Source organism: Pollachius pollachius (genome assembly GCF_949987615.1).
Source record: "Pollachius pollachius genome assembly, chromosome: 5".
NCBI classification, from domain to species: Eukaryota; Metazoa; Chordata; class Actinopteri; order Gadiformes; family Gadidae; genus Pollachius; species Pollachius pollachius.
Window position 1 is genome coordinate 21,238,893 of NC_136938.1, and position 17,625 is coordinate 21,256,517.

At 43.1% G+C, this 17,625-nt stretch overlaps 3 protein-coding genes across 3 annotated transcripts; 2 read left to right on the top strand and 1 right to left on the bottom strand.

Moving 5' to 3' along the window:
* The first annotated feature begins 1,408 nt into the window (after positions 1-1,408).
* cgref1 (cell growth regulator with EF-hand domain 1) lies at positions 1,409-5,255 on the top strand. The gene is made up of 7 exons (XM_079736075.1): positions 1,409-1,498; positions 2,104-2,206; positions 2,545-2,595; positions 3,508-3,578; positions 3,770-3,894; positions 4,116-4,217; positions 4,599-5,255. The coding sequence occupies exons 1-7, from the start codon at positions 1,489-1,491 to the stop codon at positions 4,926-4,928; spliced, it is 792 nt and encodes a 263-aa protein (XP_079592201.1). The 5' UTR covers positions 1,409-1,488; the 3' UTR covers positions 4,929-5,255.
* A 510-nt stretch (positions 5,256-5,765) lies between these two features.
* drc8 (dynein regulatory complex subunit 8) lies at positions 5,766-7,104 on the top strand (the record flags this gene model as incomplete). The annotated part of the gene is made up of 7 exons (XM_079736127.1): positions 5,766-5,790; positions 6,070-6,154; positions 6,295-6,367; positions 6,493-6,566; positions 6,655-6,697; positions 6,802-6,868; positions 6,986-7,104. The coding sequence occupies 7 exons, from the start codon at positions 5,766-5,768 to the stop codon at positions 7,102-7,104; spliced, it is 486 nt and encodes a 161-aa protein (XP_079592253.1).
* A 396-nt stretch (positions 7,105-7,500) lies between these two features.
* Positions 7,501-17,325, bottom strand: adpgk2 (ADP-dependent glucokinase 2). Its single transcript, XM_079736291.1, has 7 exons — positions 17,077-17,325; positions 14,701-14,860; positions 12,512-12,702; positions 12,253-12,349; positions 12,025-12,161; positions 11,024-11,160; positions 7,501-10,339 (listed from the first exon to the last, which is right to left on the bottom strand). The coding sequence occupies exons 1-7, from the start codon at positions 17,270-17,272 to the stop codon at positions 9,788-9,790; spliced, it is 1,470 nt and encodes a 489-aa protein (XP_079592417.1). The 5' UTR covers positions 17,273-17,325; the 3' UTR covers positions 7,501-9,787.
* Positions 17,326-17,625: the final 300 nt, after the last annotated feature.

The following is a 17,625-nucleotide window of genomic DNA, read 5'->3' on the forward strand; positions in this document are numbered from 1 at the left end:
ACAACCACACATATGGACTTGCACACATACATGCATACACACCCACACACATGCACACATACAGACACACACTCATTCTACACAGTGGGAACTCTGGCCTCTGATGCATAAATGGCTGCATGGGGAGCTAGTATGCTATAGGATATGACCTCCATGTGGGATGGAGGGAGGGCTGGGGGGGGGGGGGGGGGGGGGGGAGAGTGTGTAAGATGTGTAGACATGACATCTGCATGGTCTTCCTGCTAACTTCAGTGGGGTAACGGTCCCAGGGGGTCCAGTGTGTGTGAAAGGTTGTTTGAGTAACGCTTCATTGCTTCTGGAACTTGACCCATTTTCAGGTTGACCGGGCACAAAACACTGTCTGTACCAAAACAAAAGTTACAGTTCACACACGTTTTCACAAACAAACAAAATGTGTCCGTAGATTGCCCTGCTCTGTATGTCAACTCTTCACTTCTCCCTTTTCATGCATAATTATCGAATAATATGACTTAAGGATTAAGGATAAGGAGATCTGGCAGTGTGTGTGTGTGTGTGTGTGTTTGTGTGTGTGTGTGTGTGTGTGTGTGTGTGTGTGTGTGTGTGTGTGTGTGTGTGTGTGTGTGTGTGTGTCGGTCACCGGTTGGCGTACTAATGTATGTATGACGCTGAGGGGAACGAGTTGAGGGTGCGTCTATAGCAGTGTGAAAGAAACAAATTACCCATTTGAAGCATGAGAACAGCGACATCTTTTGGTCAGACACAATCAGCGCATACAATGGCTTTTTTTCGTTCGACTTTTACAAACAGAATTCTTGTGTTTCAATTGGACAGCAAATGTACCGTTAGCAAGGCGTAGCATGAGTAGCTCACTTTGAGTTTGAAAGGCAAAGACCAGGGTCCTAGAAATATCGACTCGGTGGTGAAACTATGGCATCCACTATGGCATAAACACACTATTGAGTCTGGCGTGATGTAACATTTTTTAACTTTTTAAAGATATTAGCGACACTGGCCTGCATTAAACCGGGCATAAATCAATCCTAATTGATATATTATCGTCGACTAAATAGGCCTATTGGCTATGAGGCCTTTTATTCCGGAATAACGACGAAGCACAGACGCTGAGAGAGTAACTTGTAACAGTAACGTGATCACCGCACCGCACAACTACAACAAGGACCATGCCAGGTTTCCTTGGTGAGCTTTGAACAGAGGAGGTACGTGGCGGTGCCGGGGAGTGGAGCAGCGTAGGACTCTTCCTCCGACATCTGCCAAGGCACCGCACACACAAAAGGGCGCGGGCTTCCACGTGGACTCTGTCATTGACCAAAACAATTTGTGTGCGCGTGGAACCCGCGGCGGGCTGACGTTGCGCAGTGCGGACACCCCGTGCGTCGCGAGCGTTGCGGGACAGCGGCATTCTTCCTCTCTTTATACCCGCTCTCAATTCTCTCTCTCTCTCTCTGAAGATTAATACACACATCGTTGGGCAGACTTTGTTCCAAGATGCTGAAAGGTAAGCCTCCCCCCACACACATACACACACACTTTGCGGTAGCATGAATTGTTTATTTCATTCATGCGTCTACACGGGTTTTGATTAGATTGATTGTATTAGTATTACTACTGTGCAACTCCTAGCTATTCGCTTTCCGCTCTGTTTAGTTTCAACAGCTGAGATTTAGAGAGAATGTGTTTCTGCTTGTGCAGTAAGATACTACGGTTGTGTTGGGATTTACCAGTGCCCTAGCAATGGGCTCGGGTTTGTAACTGTTAGTGGAGAGGCAATAGTCATGCTAACATTGGTTTCCTTCTAGCATCACGCAAGGAAGAGATCTTAAAGGGGCATGATTGTTTCTTTTGTTGGACCGATAGGTAGGCTATACTATAGAAGGAAAAAAGGCTTCTGTTCGAATTTTCTACCAAGTTTATAAGCCCTTATTTGCATACTTTCTTCAAGCTCGTGAGTGTGTAGAGCTATAGCCGACTTGATACTTGATATGGAGGCTTGATAGCTATCAAGTTACGATGGTCAAACACCCTGCCCACCCAGGTGATCAAACTCGGTCGTTATCCCAGGCTTATATAAATACGTGAGGCTGAGTTGTGTGTTTGTGCCAGGCGTACCAGCTGTGCCTCACCTGGAGAGCCTCATCCCACGGCTCACGTGTCTCTGCCTGCTGGCGCAGCTATGCCTGGGCGCCCGGGTGCCAGAGGCGAAGAGGTTCAATTCTTGGAATTGTCTTTATCTTTCATTCTTTCTTTCTTTGCTGTCCTTCTGTGTTGCCTTATTCCCTCTTTCCTAAATTTTGTCCCACATTATGATTTCACTTTTATTTTTTTTAATTTTAATTTTTTCCTCTTTTTCCCCTTCCTTCCTCTTTTTCCCCCTTGTTTCCTCCTCCCTCTATTTTTCTTTATTTTTTCCTTCTTTCTTTCTTTTTCTTTCCTTCCTTTTTTTTCTTCTGTTTTTTAAATGCCTTCTTAATTTTTTTCACAGCAGCCACAGTGCTCCCTGCTAACTGACGTGTAATATCTTAATGTGCATTGACGTCCCCACAGAGAGGAGTCTGATCTGGTTAACCCCCTAGGAGCCGGGGAGGAGGAGCGCAGGTGAGCAGCAGTGTGGGCACTGTAACAGTGCATCATTGCACCAGCCTCACACTGACACCGCCGTGTTCTGTCGGGTGTAAACAGCAGAAGTTAGTTATTTTTTTAACACGTACATGTGAGGAAGCATTCAGCCTCCGTCTGAGCTAGGATGAGTTTTCTGAGCCCCCCAAAACCAGGCAAGGTGCCTGGCAAAAAGAGGCCCGTTCACGATTCTGATTTTAAGTTGGGAAAGTGAACATGACATTCAGGCAAGTCGAACATGACCTGCACTTGCCCTATGGGCAAGTGTATGGAAACCTTAGTGTCAACCCCTGCATTGTGTTCATAATCTTATATGGACAGGCGAAAATCCAAAACATTTATTACCTTTGACAATAGAGCAGGTACCCTACCTATGCTGGGCATAGTAGCTACACATTTTTATTCTGTTTTAAATGTCATCTTCACAGATTTACAAATAAGCATTTACCAATACTTGGCATTTTGTAGGGTCTATCTTGGACTCAGGGTTAGATTGATGGTTTGCCACATAGACACAAGTGTGTGAGGCCATGGCCAGAGTGCCCTAGCGAGGTAACGCACTGGACTTTAACTGGCGTGTGGGGTTTGCCGCAGTGACGTGGCCTGGCCACTGCAGACAAAAGATCATGATAAGACTGTGTGGACTTTAAGACTGCAGCTGTCTCGTTCACTGTGTTCAAAACATATCAGAGCTACGTTGTGGTTGGGGCGAATGGGCGATGCTGATATATTAAGTTGTAGTGAGGTCAGTTACGGTGAGCTGTGATTATTACAATGGATGGAGAAGCTTACCTGCGACCATAACACATGGCGAGTGTGATCACATAACCTGAATATGTCTGCCTGTATATAAGTCGAATGCTGTCCTGGGTGAACTGTGACTTCTGGCAGGTTGCTGCAGAGTTACATTCAAGCCAATCTCAAAGAGGGTGAAGGATCGGATGTCAGCACATGGGAACAAGGTAAAAGTCGACATCTAGTGGTCCTTCTGTATACAGTACAATATTCAAACCTACATTTTGTCCATAAACATCTGCCCATCAAGGCACATTTTTAGGACAAGAATCAAGCAATACCTTTTTTTTCTGTTTGTATCTGAAGACAGTTTGTTAAAGACAAACATACATATTCCTCTCTCCTTTGTCCCTCTCAGCTGTGTTCTTCCTGTTTCATCTGTATGATTTTGATCGAAGCGGACACATCGATGGCCTAGAGATGATGAAGCTACTGTCAGACTACAATTCCCACGCGCCACTTGAAGCAAGTTCTAATGAGCCGGTAAGATAAATCCCTTTGAGGGTTGGACTATTTAGAGCATACATCAACTAAGTCTTCTTCATATGGATATTCTGTAGTTCGTGCTTATACAATTTGTACACACAGTGGCTCCTCCTTTTCCTGAACACCTGTGTTTGTATGTGTCTCTTTGTGTGTCTCTATGTGTGTTTCTTTGTGTGTGTCTCTTTGTGTGTGTGTCGGTATGTGCATCGTCTTTCCAGATTGTAACCATGGTCGATTTCTTACTCAAGACGAGGGATCTGAACCAGGATGGGCTACTGGGTCCCTCTGAGCTGCTATCTTCACCCTTGCCTTACATTCAGGTACATGTTTATACACAGTTTACACTCAGGTACACGTTTATACTCAGGTACACGTTTATACACAGCTTACTCCTAGGTACATGCTTATACACAGTTTACACTCTGGTACATATTTATACACATTTTACACTCAGGTAGAATTGAATACACAGTTAACACTCAGGTACAAGTTGATACACAGTTTACACTTCAGTGGTACAAGTTATTACACCGTTTACACTCAAGTACAAGCTAATACACAGTTTACCCTGTGGTACATGTTTATACACATTTTACCATCAGGAACAAGTTAATACACAGTTTACAACCATCTAAATGCTGACATATGGGTACAAGTCTTCTCTTGTTGACTAATTGAATCTCACTTCCAACCTTGCGAAGGATTCTGACGACGAGGCTCTGCAGCAAGGAGAAATGGCGGTTGAGGAGAAGCTGGTGGCGCCTGGAGACAGCTTGAAGGCAGGAGGTGAAGAGCTGAGGAAGGAGGCGGAGGGGGAGATACAGCCAGGGGGAGAGCATGAAGATAACACTCACCGGGAAAAAGAGGCCAGGCATGAGGAAGAAGTGCCCCTCGATCAGGTTTTAGAGGACAAGGAAAGGGAACAGAAGGAACTTGATGAACTACAAATCCCACAAGCCCCTGCTCCAGTAGAACAGCGCGAGGGACAACAACAAGGAGCATTAGTGCACCATGGACAACCAGAGATGTGAACAAGAACTAACACGCAAGGACCCAAACACACCTAGCCTAGCTCTGCCCGGAAGGATTATCAGGGCAGAATGAATAAAGAATTGCTTTCTGTGACTCAAGGGACAACAATCACAATAACACAATAAGTCCTTTAGTGCTTCTGGTCCATCAGGTAGACAAACGGACACTGAGTTGTTCCTCATAACGATAGTGCCGAAACAAGAGCTAATTCACTAGTTCACAGGTTTGGTGTATAGATAGACACTCTTCATTATTATGTCTCCATCAGAGATGGAATAATAAACAATCATTAAATTAAGTAAATCTCAATGTGTTATGGTAAATTATTGTTCAACCAACATCACATTTCAAGCAATGCAATATTTGTACCCTTAAGAAAATGGTTTTTAAGATCCTAAAAATGAGGGCGTAATTTAGGAATATAATTGAACTTAATACTGCCTGTTTATGTCCATACTTTTGTTAATAAAAGTTTATTTTGGAAAATAATGATGTCTTTCTGTAATAAAATATATTTAAAACCCTTCTCCTTGGAGGCTTGTCTTCATTGAGATTCTGAAGTAAGCGATATATAAACCTACATCCCTATAAAATTCAGTGGCTGACTAAAAATTAAATTTTACCATTGAAGTAATCTGATTTGTTCCGACAAACGTTATCCCAACTATTTTAAGGAAATACAGTCAATTAATTTCCAGCGAAGGCATAATAGACAAATAGTCAAAAGTCGGTAAATCAATTAGAAAATAAAAACAACCACCAGGGGGAGTAGTTCACACATAATTCAGACCAGCATCGTCTTAGGGTCTCTATAGCAACAGACAGTATACTCAAACATGGCTGACGACCGTGAACGGGCAGGTGCGTAAAAGTACAATTAATATAGGTTTATTGTCAACAATACTCACTTATATTGGCTTTTCTAGTGATATTCTTTAAAGAGACATAGGGCCACAAAAATGGATCAAGTTTAAACAATTTCACCTTGTAACGTGTAAATTAAACGTGGACACCAATTAGTCAAAATACCGTCAATTTATTGAGAACAAATTATTTCTCGATCAATTGTGTCATTTTTTATTTGGGTTATTATTTTGAAAGATGCTTTTTAAATGTTATTTCCCTCTGCTCTGGTACCAGAGATCCTGGTGACAGGGGTCCACAAGAGGATCAACGATGCGTTTCAAGTGTTTGATCACGACCTCAACAAGACGGTCGATGTCAGGTGTGTTTATTTAACCTTGAGGAACCTGCACATTTCTCCTTACATCAGTCAGGTTCTTCAGGCCGATCGGTAGTAAATATACATGTACACATAAATGTATATGTATATATATATATACATATAGTCTGCATTTTATATAGGGAGATCGGTGCCATTGTTCGTTCCCTGGGCTGCTTCCCCACTGAGGCAGAGCTGCTTGATATCATAGATGAGGTGAGAACTTCCGTCCGTCCAACTGTTCTATTCTAATCTATATCTTATATCTAATCTTTAATCATGCTGACAGTTGGTTTCATACTGCTAAATTGAACAACAGCGACCACATTCTGTTGCTAAAGGTGGAAGAACCCAATGGATTCATCTGCTTTGAGAGGTTCCTCCCAACTATGAGTAAAATACTTATGGAGCACAAGTAAGATCAGAAGACCCCATCATGTTGTAGCGACACAAAGTGCTGTGTTAAGGATCTCCATGACCAAACTGTGTGTGCGTTTGTGTAGGTTCCGCCCCATACCCGAGGACACGCTGCTTACGGCGTTTGAGGTAAGCCAGTTTCTCATATTCCATTATTACCATAATATATATGATCCACATGCCTATAGATGTGATCCATCAGTATAGATGGAGAAAGATCCTTTGTTTTCCAGGTTCTTGATCAACAGAAGAAAGGACACCTGGAACCGAATGAACTGACAGAGTACATGAGACAGGGGGGTAAGGCATGCTAGTTCAGCTCTACCAACACAATCCCTACTGAGACGCCAACACGCTAAATAGGCAAACAATTGGCTTTCTCTTCATAGGTGTGTGTGTGTGTGTGTGTGTTGGTAGATGAACCTTTCACCCAGTTGGAGATGGAGGAGATGCTGTCTTCAGCGGTGGAACCTGACTCCAATCTTATCTACTACAAAGACTTTGTCAACATGATGGTGCTGGATGGGGAGAGATGACTGCACAGCATTTTGATCTCTTCATCGTTTATATATGTTTGAACTAATATGTCAATATTAGAAACATCAGAAAGATTTATCGATTTGGAAACCCAATTTTCCACTTCTGAAGGTTATTTACGAAAATACGGACACATTTGATCTATGGTTTAAAAGATGAATGTACTTTTATATAACTCATACTAATATCACCCTAACATAATTACTCTTGATACGCATTCTTAAAAAACAATGTCAAAACTATGCAACTCATTCTTTTAGACCATTGAGTGTCAATGTTACATTTTAGCACAGTATTAGTACTTTAGTTACATACTGATGGATCTGTTCAAGCTTGAAAGTTACGGACTTGAATTAGCCTTGCAAATAGATTTGATGGATTTGTGGAATATAATGTATCAAGTCATGGTGCGGCAAAACAAGTAAATGAAACATTGACTTATTCATGAGCAAAACACACTTTATATTAACATAACATTTGCATGCACGTAATGCTGAACCCCAACTGTGGAATATGTATGATTCAATGAATGATCTGTAGATTGATATGTTAATGAGCACATACAACCAATCCCATGCATGTTAGACATGCATGACAACTTAAATTCACAGTAACAACCTGGACAATAATTCTTTACTTTCCGGGACAATTCAGGAAATGGAGGATATCAGCAAAGAAAAAAAGCATGAAACTCTCAAGACATTCCCTTTTTATACAACGCCGCCAAATACAGAAGACATAAAATATATGCCCTCAGCATCATCCAAGGACAGAAACCAAAACAAAGTTCATCACACACGCACACAAACACTAGGCTGTCCTAAAATTAGATTTAGAAAAGACAACACAAGATGCCTTAAACTTAAAGCCTGACCCTTAAACATGGGGCAAAGCTTCCTTATCATTACCAAGATTCAATCGTTACAAGCAACCACAAGGAGATTTTCATACATTTTCTAATTAAGTGAAAAACTCAAAAGGTTATCAAACAAAAGAGGTGAAAAGGGTATACCTTTGAATTTATTTAATGGGTTGTAGTTTTGCAATGGAATGTTAAATTCCCTAGCTTTGGTAAGATGTCAAGAATGCCATGGATTTCATTGAAGAACACCTGTAATAAATAGAGCTAAAGATCGACCACTACGCTAAATAAATAAAGTATCCTAAATCACATGAAAGTAAGTCCATTTGAATGACTACAGCCAAACCACTTTCATGAGGAATGCTATTTATTCGTGGTAGTCCCTGAGAAGCAAGGCAAACAGTTAAAGGGGCTCGCATGTTGTCCCAACAAACACCAACATTGGTACCTGTTGGCTGGAGGTTTTCCAATTAGCGTTGTCGAATAGGCATTGGTCAACATGCTTAAAGGTGGGGGCTTGTTGTGTTTGTTGGGGCAGTGTGCTGGCACCTTCAGATAGGAAGACATGAAGGGAGGCAGTGGCTTTGAACTGAAAATCATGCGGCTCCGTCCCACGTGATTTCACAGAGAAATCACGTGGGATGGAACAACAGCTAGTCTCCCTCTTGGTGTTAGGTCAATTTAAAAATGTGACGATGCCTACATAGAAACATCTGATATGGTTTGATTGTGCATGTATCATTTGGCAGAGCACTACGGTCTAAGAGGTACCTATGATGGTTATGTGGATTCAAGTCAAACCCCCCCTTCACACCAACTAGCTTTCCTCTCAACTATGCGGCGTCCGGAAGTACAGACTGCACTGGAATCAAGAGAGGAAAACAAAAATATCACAATGGCCTTTAGTTTATCCAGCCACGAAGCTGCTGTGGACATCGCAGTTTATTTGGTCCTTGAAGAGTTAAACCCATGTCAGACAGAGTAAAACCAACCCATAAATGACAGAGGTAGAGGGGTTACTTCAGACATCATAGTAAGCCATAAACAGTTTTCTGTTCCAGCCATTCTTGAATTATTGCACTGAAAACGGTGACCAATGACAGTTCCTTTCATTCCACACAAAAATGCATACATTGACCTGAAATCCAATTCTTCACATACTAAGGGAAGGCTCTTACTGGGTGATTAAGACTGTATTGGAATATCAACACCTATTCAGACAAGCATTGCATCAAAGACTTTTACACGGGGCTCTATTATAAAACATACACTTAAAAAGTATACTGTCAGACAGCAGGGATCTCTCTTCCATCTTATATTTCTGCATATGGTGACTGAGTTTTTACTCATGACTTTGGACTTAAGGAATCAATAGTCAAACTGTCTGTTGGGACTTGCATCTATTATGCATCGAATAGTGCTGTTTTGTCGATTGAATGAAATATCCCCCATTGTTACAAATTCGATTTGGCCCAAAATGTCTCTCCACTGGGCTTGCACAGATCAACTGCAAAGTTAGATGCGGTTAACTTTTCTCTTAAAGTAAAAATAATAGACCCCCCCAGGCTTTCTACCTCGGTTTTTACAAACAAACAAACAAACGAGGACTTTGCAAGATCCTACAAAGAACTCATCCAGACGTCACAAACAGTCATTTTTGGCATTAGCTTCTGAGGAGAGGTGCCATTAGCCTGGCCAAACGCAGTCGCCTAAAAACGCAGCCAAACATCGATCAATCCAGTTTCCCTAAAACAACCAGAGGGCGCCCACTTCTTCGGCACGCATCAAGTATTACAAGAGAAGCATTCCGCCGCGCCGCTCTAGATCTGCAGCACCAGCCCGGCGGCTGAGATGTTGTCCCCGCCCCCGGCGGTCTGGTACACCTCGGTGCACACCAGCACAGGGGCCACGCAGATCTGGTAGTCGTCCTCGTGCCAGCAGCTGACCGGCCGGCTCTCGTCCACACTGATGCGCTGGCTGCCTTCCTGGCGGCTGACGGAGAACGAGTCGTCCATGATGAGCCGCGCCTTGCTGGGGTCGATGTCCGGGGAACCGCACACGTGGCGGTTGGCCGTGAGCGAGGCCTTGGCGGTGGCCGACATGGTGTTCTTCCACTGGGAGCCCTGGGTCACGATCATGGCCTGGAAGGCCAGCGTGTGGACATGCAGCCGGGTCAGCCGGCGGCCCGTGGCGCTGGCCGCTCCCTGGTTGACAGCCCGGTGGTGCTGGTTGAGGAGGCGGTAGAGCTCCCTCATCTGGTCCAGGACGGTAGCCACGCGGGGGTTGGGGTCGGAGAGCACGGTGATGTTGGAGCCCTTCAGGAGGCTGAGCAGGTTGGGCAGCTCCTGTTCGTTCATTCCCAGAGAGTCGGCCTGGAGGAGCAGGCAATCGGTGTCACACAATCGATAGGGTTGATTCAGATCCAAACCATCACATGGGAGGCACAGACCCACATGTATAGACTATCATTTAATGCAGGCGCCACAAATGTCCGGGAGCAAACTTAATATCCTCAAAGCCCTTTGAGAGGCAATACAAATATAATGTACTTGACTTGAATGTAACATGATGCCAATTCAAAACGCAGGGACACTGTAATGTCTGAACAAACTGGGTTTCCTAGTTGAGGTAGCAGAAGAAATATAGTAATCTCTGATCCAGCAGTCCTAATATGTTTTAGCAACATTTCTGGGGGGAGAAGGCACAAAGCCTGGTCCAGAAAACAGATTCTGCAAGGGGTGGAGTTACGTTTGGTTTCCCGTTTCTGTCTATTCTACCAGAAAATTTAACTCAGATGAAGATTTCAGGAGGGGATTGTGGAAAAATATGATGCGAAAGAAAGTGAAACGGCCCGTTGTCTAAAGTCTTCGATCAGACTTTAGATATTAAATCGGAATGTCTGATTTGTGCCACTACAAATATAGCAAAGTAAAATGTCCTGCCCTCATGTTCCCAAATGAAGGGCATCGTCTTTCCGTTTCGCCCTTCAATCTATAAATATCTTATGGCCGTGGATTCTTGTCAATGTGTGTGGGCATGTTTCAAATTCTACATACGTTCGGGACCACCAGGTTGAGCAAGTCCTTCATCAGACCTTCATCCACGAAACTGGCCATTTCAAAATGGATACCCGTCTGAGCGGACGAGGACGACAGCATGTCTGCCAGCTGGGAGAGGAGAGCTTCTCTCTCCGCTGTTGAGAAGAGGGAAGAACAGAACAAGGGACGGTTGATTGGGACACAGAGTTTGAGAAGAACAGATGCAGGAAGAACAGAGGCAGTTTCGTCAGCACTTTAATCGGATTGCCAAATGTTGAAAATATAATTCGGTGGTACTGGTTAAAGAGGAGAGGAAGTATGTGTGTGAATGAGGGAGTGGAAGAGAGAAGTGACAAATAGCAAGTCAGTTGGGGACAATGGACAAATGAAAACAACAAGATTAGTCTCTCTCTAATCTCCTATCTAAACAGTCTGGGCTTGAATCAGCAGTCATTTGGCTAGGCTGAATGCCTGCCTGGGAATACAAAACAAATGGAGGACTGACCGACACACCGCAGTGTCACTGTGGGAGTGTGTGTGGATGATGGCGGGTTTAAGCAGCCTCGGCTGAGTCTTTTTGGACTTGGCTGGGTGAGGCTGCACAATGAGCAATCAGTGTGCACAGGTCAATCCAGCCATCTCCAAACACCCTCAATAAGTTCTGCCAGATGGCAACAACACCAGGCCATGCATTATTATCAAACCTTTACAATAAACCAGTCTTTCAACATCACCACCCTGTGTCCTTTTGTCTGGAGGAGCCCGATTTTGGCCACCGAGGTGGAGTGTGGTAGACACCGAGGTGGAGTGTGGTAGCCACCGAGGTGGAGTGTGGTAGCCACCGAGGTGGAGTGTGGTAGCCACCGAGGCGGAGTGTGGTAGCCACCGAGGTGGAGTGTAGCACTGTAGCAGGAACTTGGATACACACTCAATATCCAATTATTTCCCCTTTTCACGAAACTTCCCCAAAAGTAACAGTAAAAGTATTTCCACAAGCTCGTAGAGCCTTCTCATCTCACCTGGCTTAAAGGGGAAATTGTCCATCATCTGCAGCCCCCCCACCACCAGAAGATCAGGGTTGAAATCTTGAAGTTTCTCTGCAAAGTCATCCATGGAGTCCAGGTAGGGGTTATGGTCATCACTGTGGACTATGTACCTGTCGACACCAAAGGTGTGAAAATGGGATACACACAACCCTACACTAGACGCTTGGTAATACAGCCCGGTACTGTGCCGGCGTGTCCTACCTGTTGGCCCTTCGGGAGGTGTATTGGCCCCAGCTGGCCCCAGCAGGGTACTCGAGGATCAGGTGGATGTCTGGCTCCTCCACTACATTACCGGCCACTAGCGAGACACAGGGAGCAGGGCATGAACACCGGGTGGAGGCTAACGTTACTCTGCTGCATGCATGGAAGGCTGGGGGAGGGGCCAGAGTTCAACTCTAATATAATCGTCCGCTGTTAAATGAGTCAACATGCAACTGAGGAATGATAGGCGTGTGCTTACCCATGATGTGCTGGGACAGGACCTCAGTAAAGTCCGGGCTGAAGGTTCCCCCTAGCAACACGTCACAGCCCTCGTTTGCCATGCGACCTGCCATCACCGGGGCGTTTCCACCGACTGCCCATCGGTTGCCGGGCAACCCCCGAGAGGTTTCCACCAGCTCGCTGAAGAGTGTTTTATTCATCACAAAACGCCTGGAAGGGTGAAAGAAAGGGGGGGTGGGAGGCGGTCAGCGGAAAGACTTGATGAAAAAAGACCTGAGGTTTGGTATTTTAGATCTTCCTATCTTAATGCTTTTCATGAAAGGTAAAACGTTTTACTAAAGGATTCAACCGACTTCAGAACCTTGGTTTACACTGACTGCATTCCAATACCAAGCAAAGCCACCCGTAAGAAATCCCTGGCACACACAGAACAGGATTATAGAGTGGGCTAATCTGTAATGACCTCATTCATTTTACATCTTAAATACCAAGGTGGGTTCTACAAAGCCTGGGGGAATTTTCCTTTGTGTAAAAGGAAAATGTTCACAATTAAGTATGCTGGACTACAGATTTGAGATGTATTTGAGCTGACAGCAAAACATTCCTCCTCTACAGCGTCAACATGACTGCACATGAAGATGGAAAAGGTTTGTATATATAGGAAACTTGTGTGATGAGGTGAGCATGAAGACAATATGAGGTAGCAAAGACGATAGCAAAGTCAACCCTCCCAAGATAAATAACACTGTGTTTACATACTCTGTGAAATATGGGCGTGTGAACACATTAAAGGGATGCAGGAAAGAATACTGAGTGACTACAGGGGTGGAGTATAACAGCATGGGGTTCATTTTTCAAAGTTATAATATTACAAGATTAAGCATTTAGCTACAAACAGTTGGGTTTAGGTACACCCAACTATAATATTCTCTGTCTATGACTTCCAAATATTTCCTAACAAGCTAAGTGGCGGGAATGTCTCACAAAATAGCCATGAGTTGATGCAATGTTGTGCTAAGCTGAGAAATGCTAAATGATCCTTAAATCGGTTTTGTTCCGTATCTAAAATGTTTGGTGAGGTTCTTCAGTTGAATGAGACCATCAATCGTCAAGGCAGTTCAACGAAGACGCTTATTACGATTCAAAAAGAGGATGGGGGTTGGTAGTTGCCAAGAAGAGACTCTCCAGTAAAATCACCGCAGGGCGGTCACATGCTCAGACGATCCTTTACAACCATCTCTATTACACAGATCTCAAGTCTCGTCGGTGTGCTGCCTTTAGATATGAGCCAGAAACACTTCATTAGTCCTCAACGTTGTGAGCCAATAAAATGCGATCATCAGTAAGAATAAATAACAATGTTAATTAAAGGTTGTTGTTCTTTCACACCCCATATCGAGGAATAAGATGAATCTGAGCCATGTTGGGGGCTGAATGGAGCCCTAAATAGCATGAGGAGAGGGACTTATGGCGATTGCTGCGTAATATACACTTGCCCCTGTAAATGCCAAACTGCCACGAGTGTCAGTTTAGCTGTTCTTTTTTTAGATAGTATACATTCTCCTGTGCCTATGTATCGTTTATCATCGACATTGCTCACGGATAGAGAACACTGATGGAAGGTTGCACCCTTTATAGAAGGGTGGCTAGATACAAACAAAACACACAGAGAGAAAGGACGAAAGTACCATGGAAACCGAACAGAGGGATTTCCTTGGGACAGAAAGTGAAATTTGTATTTTGTTGAGTTTATTGACCCTTGAGCCTTTTCACTGAAACGTGCATGCCAGTGAGGCTAAGACTGTCTGAAAGAAACATGAAAATAAAAACCTCTATTCTGTGCAAGGACATTTTCAACAGCATTTATAATGGGATCATACATTTACCCCAAATAATTGCAACTACTGCGATTTGGATAATGCAATTGGCCATATTGGGATTTCAATATTATTTTGATTAGTTGTTCAGCCCTAGTTACTAGATGGTTAATTAGCAAACAAGGCCAATGTAGGATCTCAGTTTGATCTCAGCATGATGAGCACTGCAAGTCATTTCACAGCACACCGCTTCCCCCTTTTTTACCCTTATCACACTCCACACACCACACACACACACTCTTACAGTTAGTTATTTGCAAAAGTTTCATTGGCTAGCCACATAGAAGATCCAACCGTACCATGTCATTAAGTTTATGTTTTAAATACTCACTCTGAAGCCGCTCCCGGAGCAAAAAAATATGCAAAGCTCTGGGCAAGTTGTTGGGCGTTCTCGATGGAGTCGTGGTGCAGGGGCTGGTCAGTGCTGGACAGCCCCATCTCATTCATCAGTGATACTCCATCCACTATCAGGTCCACGCACCCACCGAAACCTGCAGGGAAACCAAGCAAAACGATTTGAGCAACATTTTAGTGACTTGCATTGCCTTGAGGCATCGAGGGCTTTGGAAGAACACACTTTTTAATTCCCTGTGAAAAGTATAAATAATACAGCCGCTATTGAAGCTGTTGGAATTGCAATAGGTTTCTTCACTTGCCTAAGGGCTTGGGAATGTTAATTAGTATGCAAACGCTAACCGTCGCTTCGTCAACAAGGTTTGGCTTTGACTCAAGTTAGGGATTGACATTATCATATCAATCATGCGTAACCAGAAGCTCAACTCTGTGCATTGCAGGGACCTGACAAATGCTATAGATTGTATTTTTCGAAACATGCAGTCCACACAGACAAGCATTGAGTGTTAGGTTTATGAACTAATTCGTCACGGAACAATAAAAAGCGATACATTGGTAAACCAAGCCTCCTCTCAGAACCAGGCTTGACCACAAGCCCGTAGCATACAGCAAATAAAAACTTCAACAATGATTAGATGAGTAAAGAGTGAGTAAACCAAGACATATTGAAGCAGTGAAACAATAATCCAGGTTGTGTGGGGGTGGATATGAGTTTAAGGGTGGGGGGATGTGGAAAAACAGCATCTTTGCTCTTCGAAACAGAGCAAAGTTGTAAATATCTTGTCAGTTTGCTTTCAGTCCGCATTCTTGGGTAGGGCAGTCCTCAAAGAGAGAGTCAACAATTGCTGAAAGGTAAACTAATCAGTGTTTCCCCCAGAAAATGCCTTAGTCAAGGTGGTCAAGGACAATTAAATTCCATTCAAAAAGCTTTATGGCACGACCATTGTTGTGAACGGTATTACCGACGCATTATTTATCTTTATTTTTTATACCTGATGGAAGTATGTTTTCTTTCCCTTCGAGAGTTTTCTACTTTGTTAATGCATAGTAATTATACATATTTCTAAAAAAAAGACGGTATTATTATATATATATATATATATATATATATATATATTTTTTTTATATATATATTTTTATACATTGGTAGTCAAGGTGGGGCCCTATTGTTGTTAAGGCGACCGCCTTAACCATACAGTGCTGGGGGAAACACTGCTAATACAAAGATCTTAGAGTTAAAGTGTGTACATTGAACACAATACTTAAGTTAAGATACTATAAAAGGCCTAAATCGATTCCTCCACAACAAACATTTCTTAGAGATTAACATAAAACGAGTACTCAATCAGATCTTAATAGGGATAGCTTCAAACCAGAACATGTTGTTTTCGGGTTCTTATTGTTTTTAGTCGTTTAATGTAACAATGCATTGTTGGTACTTTAGGGGTTAATTCCTGAAGGCAAATAAACGAGCAATGACTCAGCATTTATCCCAGAACTCTAAGCCAATAAGGCAATCATTCTGAATTCACAACATTGAGAATGCAGGTCAGAAAAGGTGATTAACGTGAGATTGATTTGTAATCAAGATGCATTTGATGACATTGCATTACAGCACTCCAACCCTTTCAGGTTTGGTTGGAGGAGTAAAGGTGGAAATGATGTAGTAGCTGTGGGTGTCATGGTCCAAATTGTACAATTAAATAGTGATAAGATCTAGAGTCAGCTGATTAGACATTTGACAAAGTACTCAATGCGCTGATTATTGAATATTGTTTAGACAATTTTTTTAAAATGATAAATCTAAAAGCAACTCTAGTGCATGGGTTTTTCAACTGCAAATTATTCAAATAATTACAATGCAATTAAGTTAACGGGACTTTCGTTTGCATTGCAATGTGGATACACACAATGTTGAGTTGGCTCTGTTTTTCTCAATATCTTTATTTACTTCTTACATCCCCAAAACCGGTTAATGCAACCACTTCAACGCCATCTAACCAGGTCAAGAGTCAGACTAGTTTTGAATACATTAGCACCAGGAAACGATGCGGAGACTACGCTTTATGTCCTGCATCGTTGGGTTATATTTAGTACTGTAGTGTAATACAATGTGTTGCCGATTTACTCTAACGCTGCTATAACGTTATTCTATTACTCGAACGGAACGGATAGACCCAATAATAAGAAAACACGGACATACCCAATAATAAGAAAACAAATATAAAAGAAGTCACTGAAAACGATATTCATTGAATACAATAGTATGTCCTTAAAAAAAGATAGGTAATTGCCATCATTGGCTTTAAGTCAACGTATAAGTGCCCGTTAAACGCTCTTCTCCTCCACTTACCGATCGCCACTTTGGGTCGAGCTCTGATATCAATGCCCACTTTGCGCTCCGCTCGTAGCAACGACGACAGGACGTTGTCCAGCCGGTCATCTAGCATCGCGTCCGGGGGTGTTCGGAACGTGTAAGCCAGTATTAAAACCAAAATGGATACAAAGGAGCCATACTTCATGAACGAAGAGCCGTTCACCCCCTCCATGTTGACTAGCTGGCTGCTAGCATCGCTCTGAACATCAGTGCGTTCTAGAATCTACTACCAAGCTTACCGCTGAGGGGCGGGGAGGTGTGGCGTTTGTTTTCTTCTAGTGCTAGTGCCGTTTGACAACCAAGTGGGCGGATCTTAAATGAAACAATGACGTTATAAGATAAACAGTGGAAGAAATGCATGAAAACATGCTTTTCTAAAATACATTCGAATATTTCAACCGTGTAAGGACAGCACTGGGCCCCAAGTGCTGAAGCGCCGGTAAATCGAACGAGCAAGTCTAGTTTCTACTGCGAAGGGGGCGTGTTTGTCGTTATTGACAACAAGCCGGAAATTACTCTCATCAT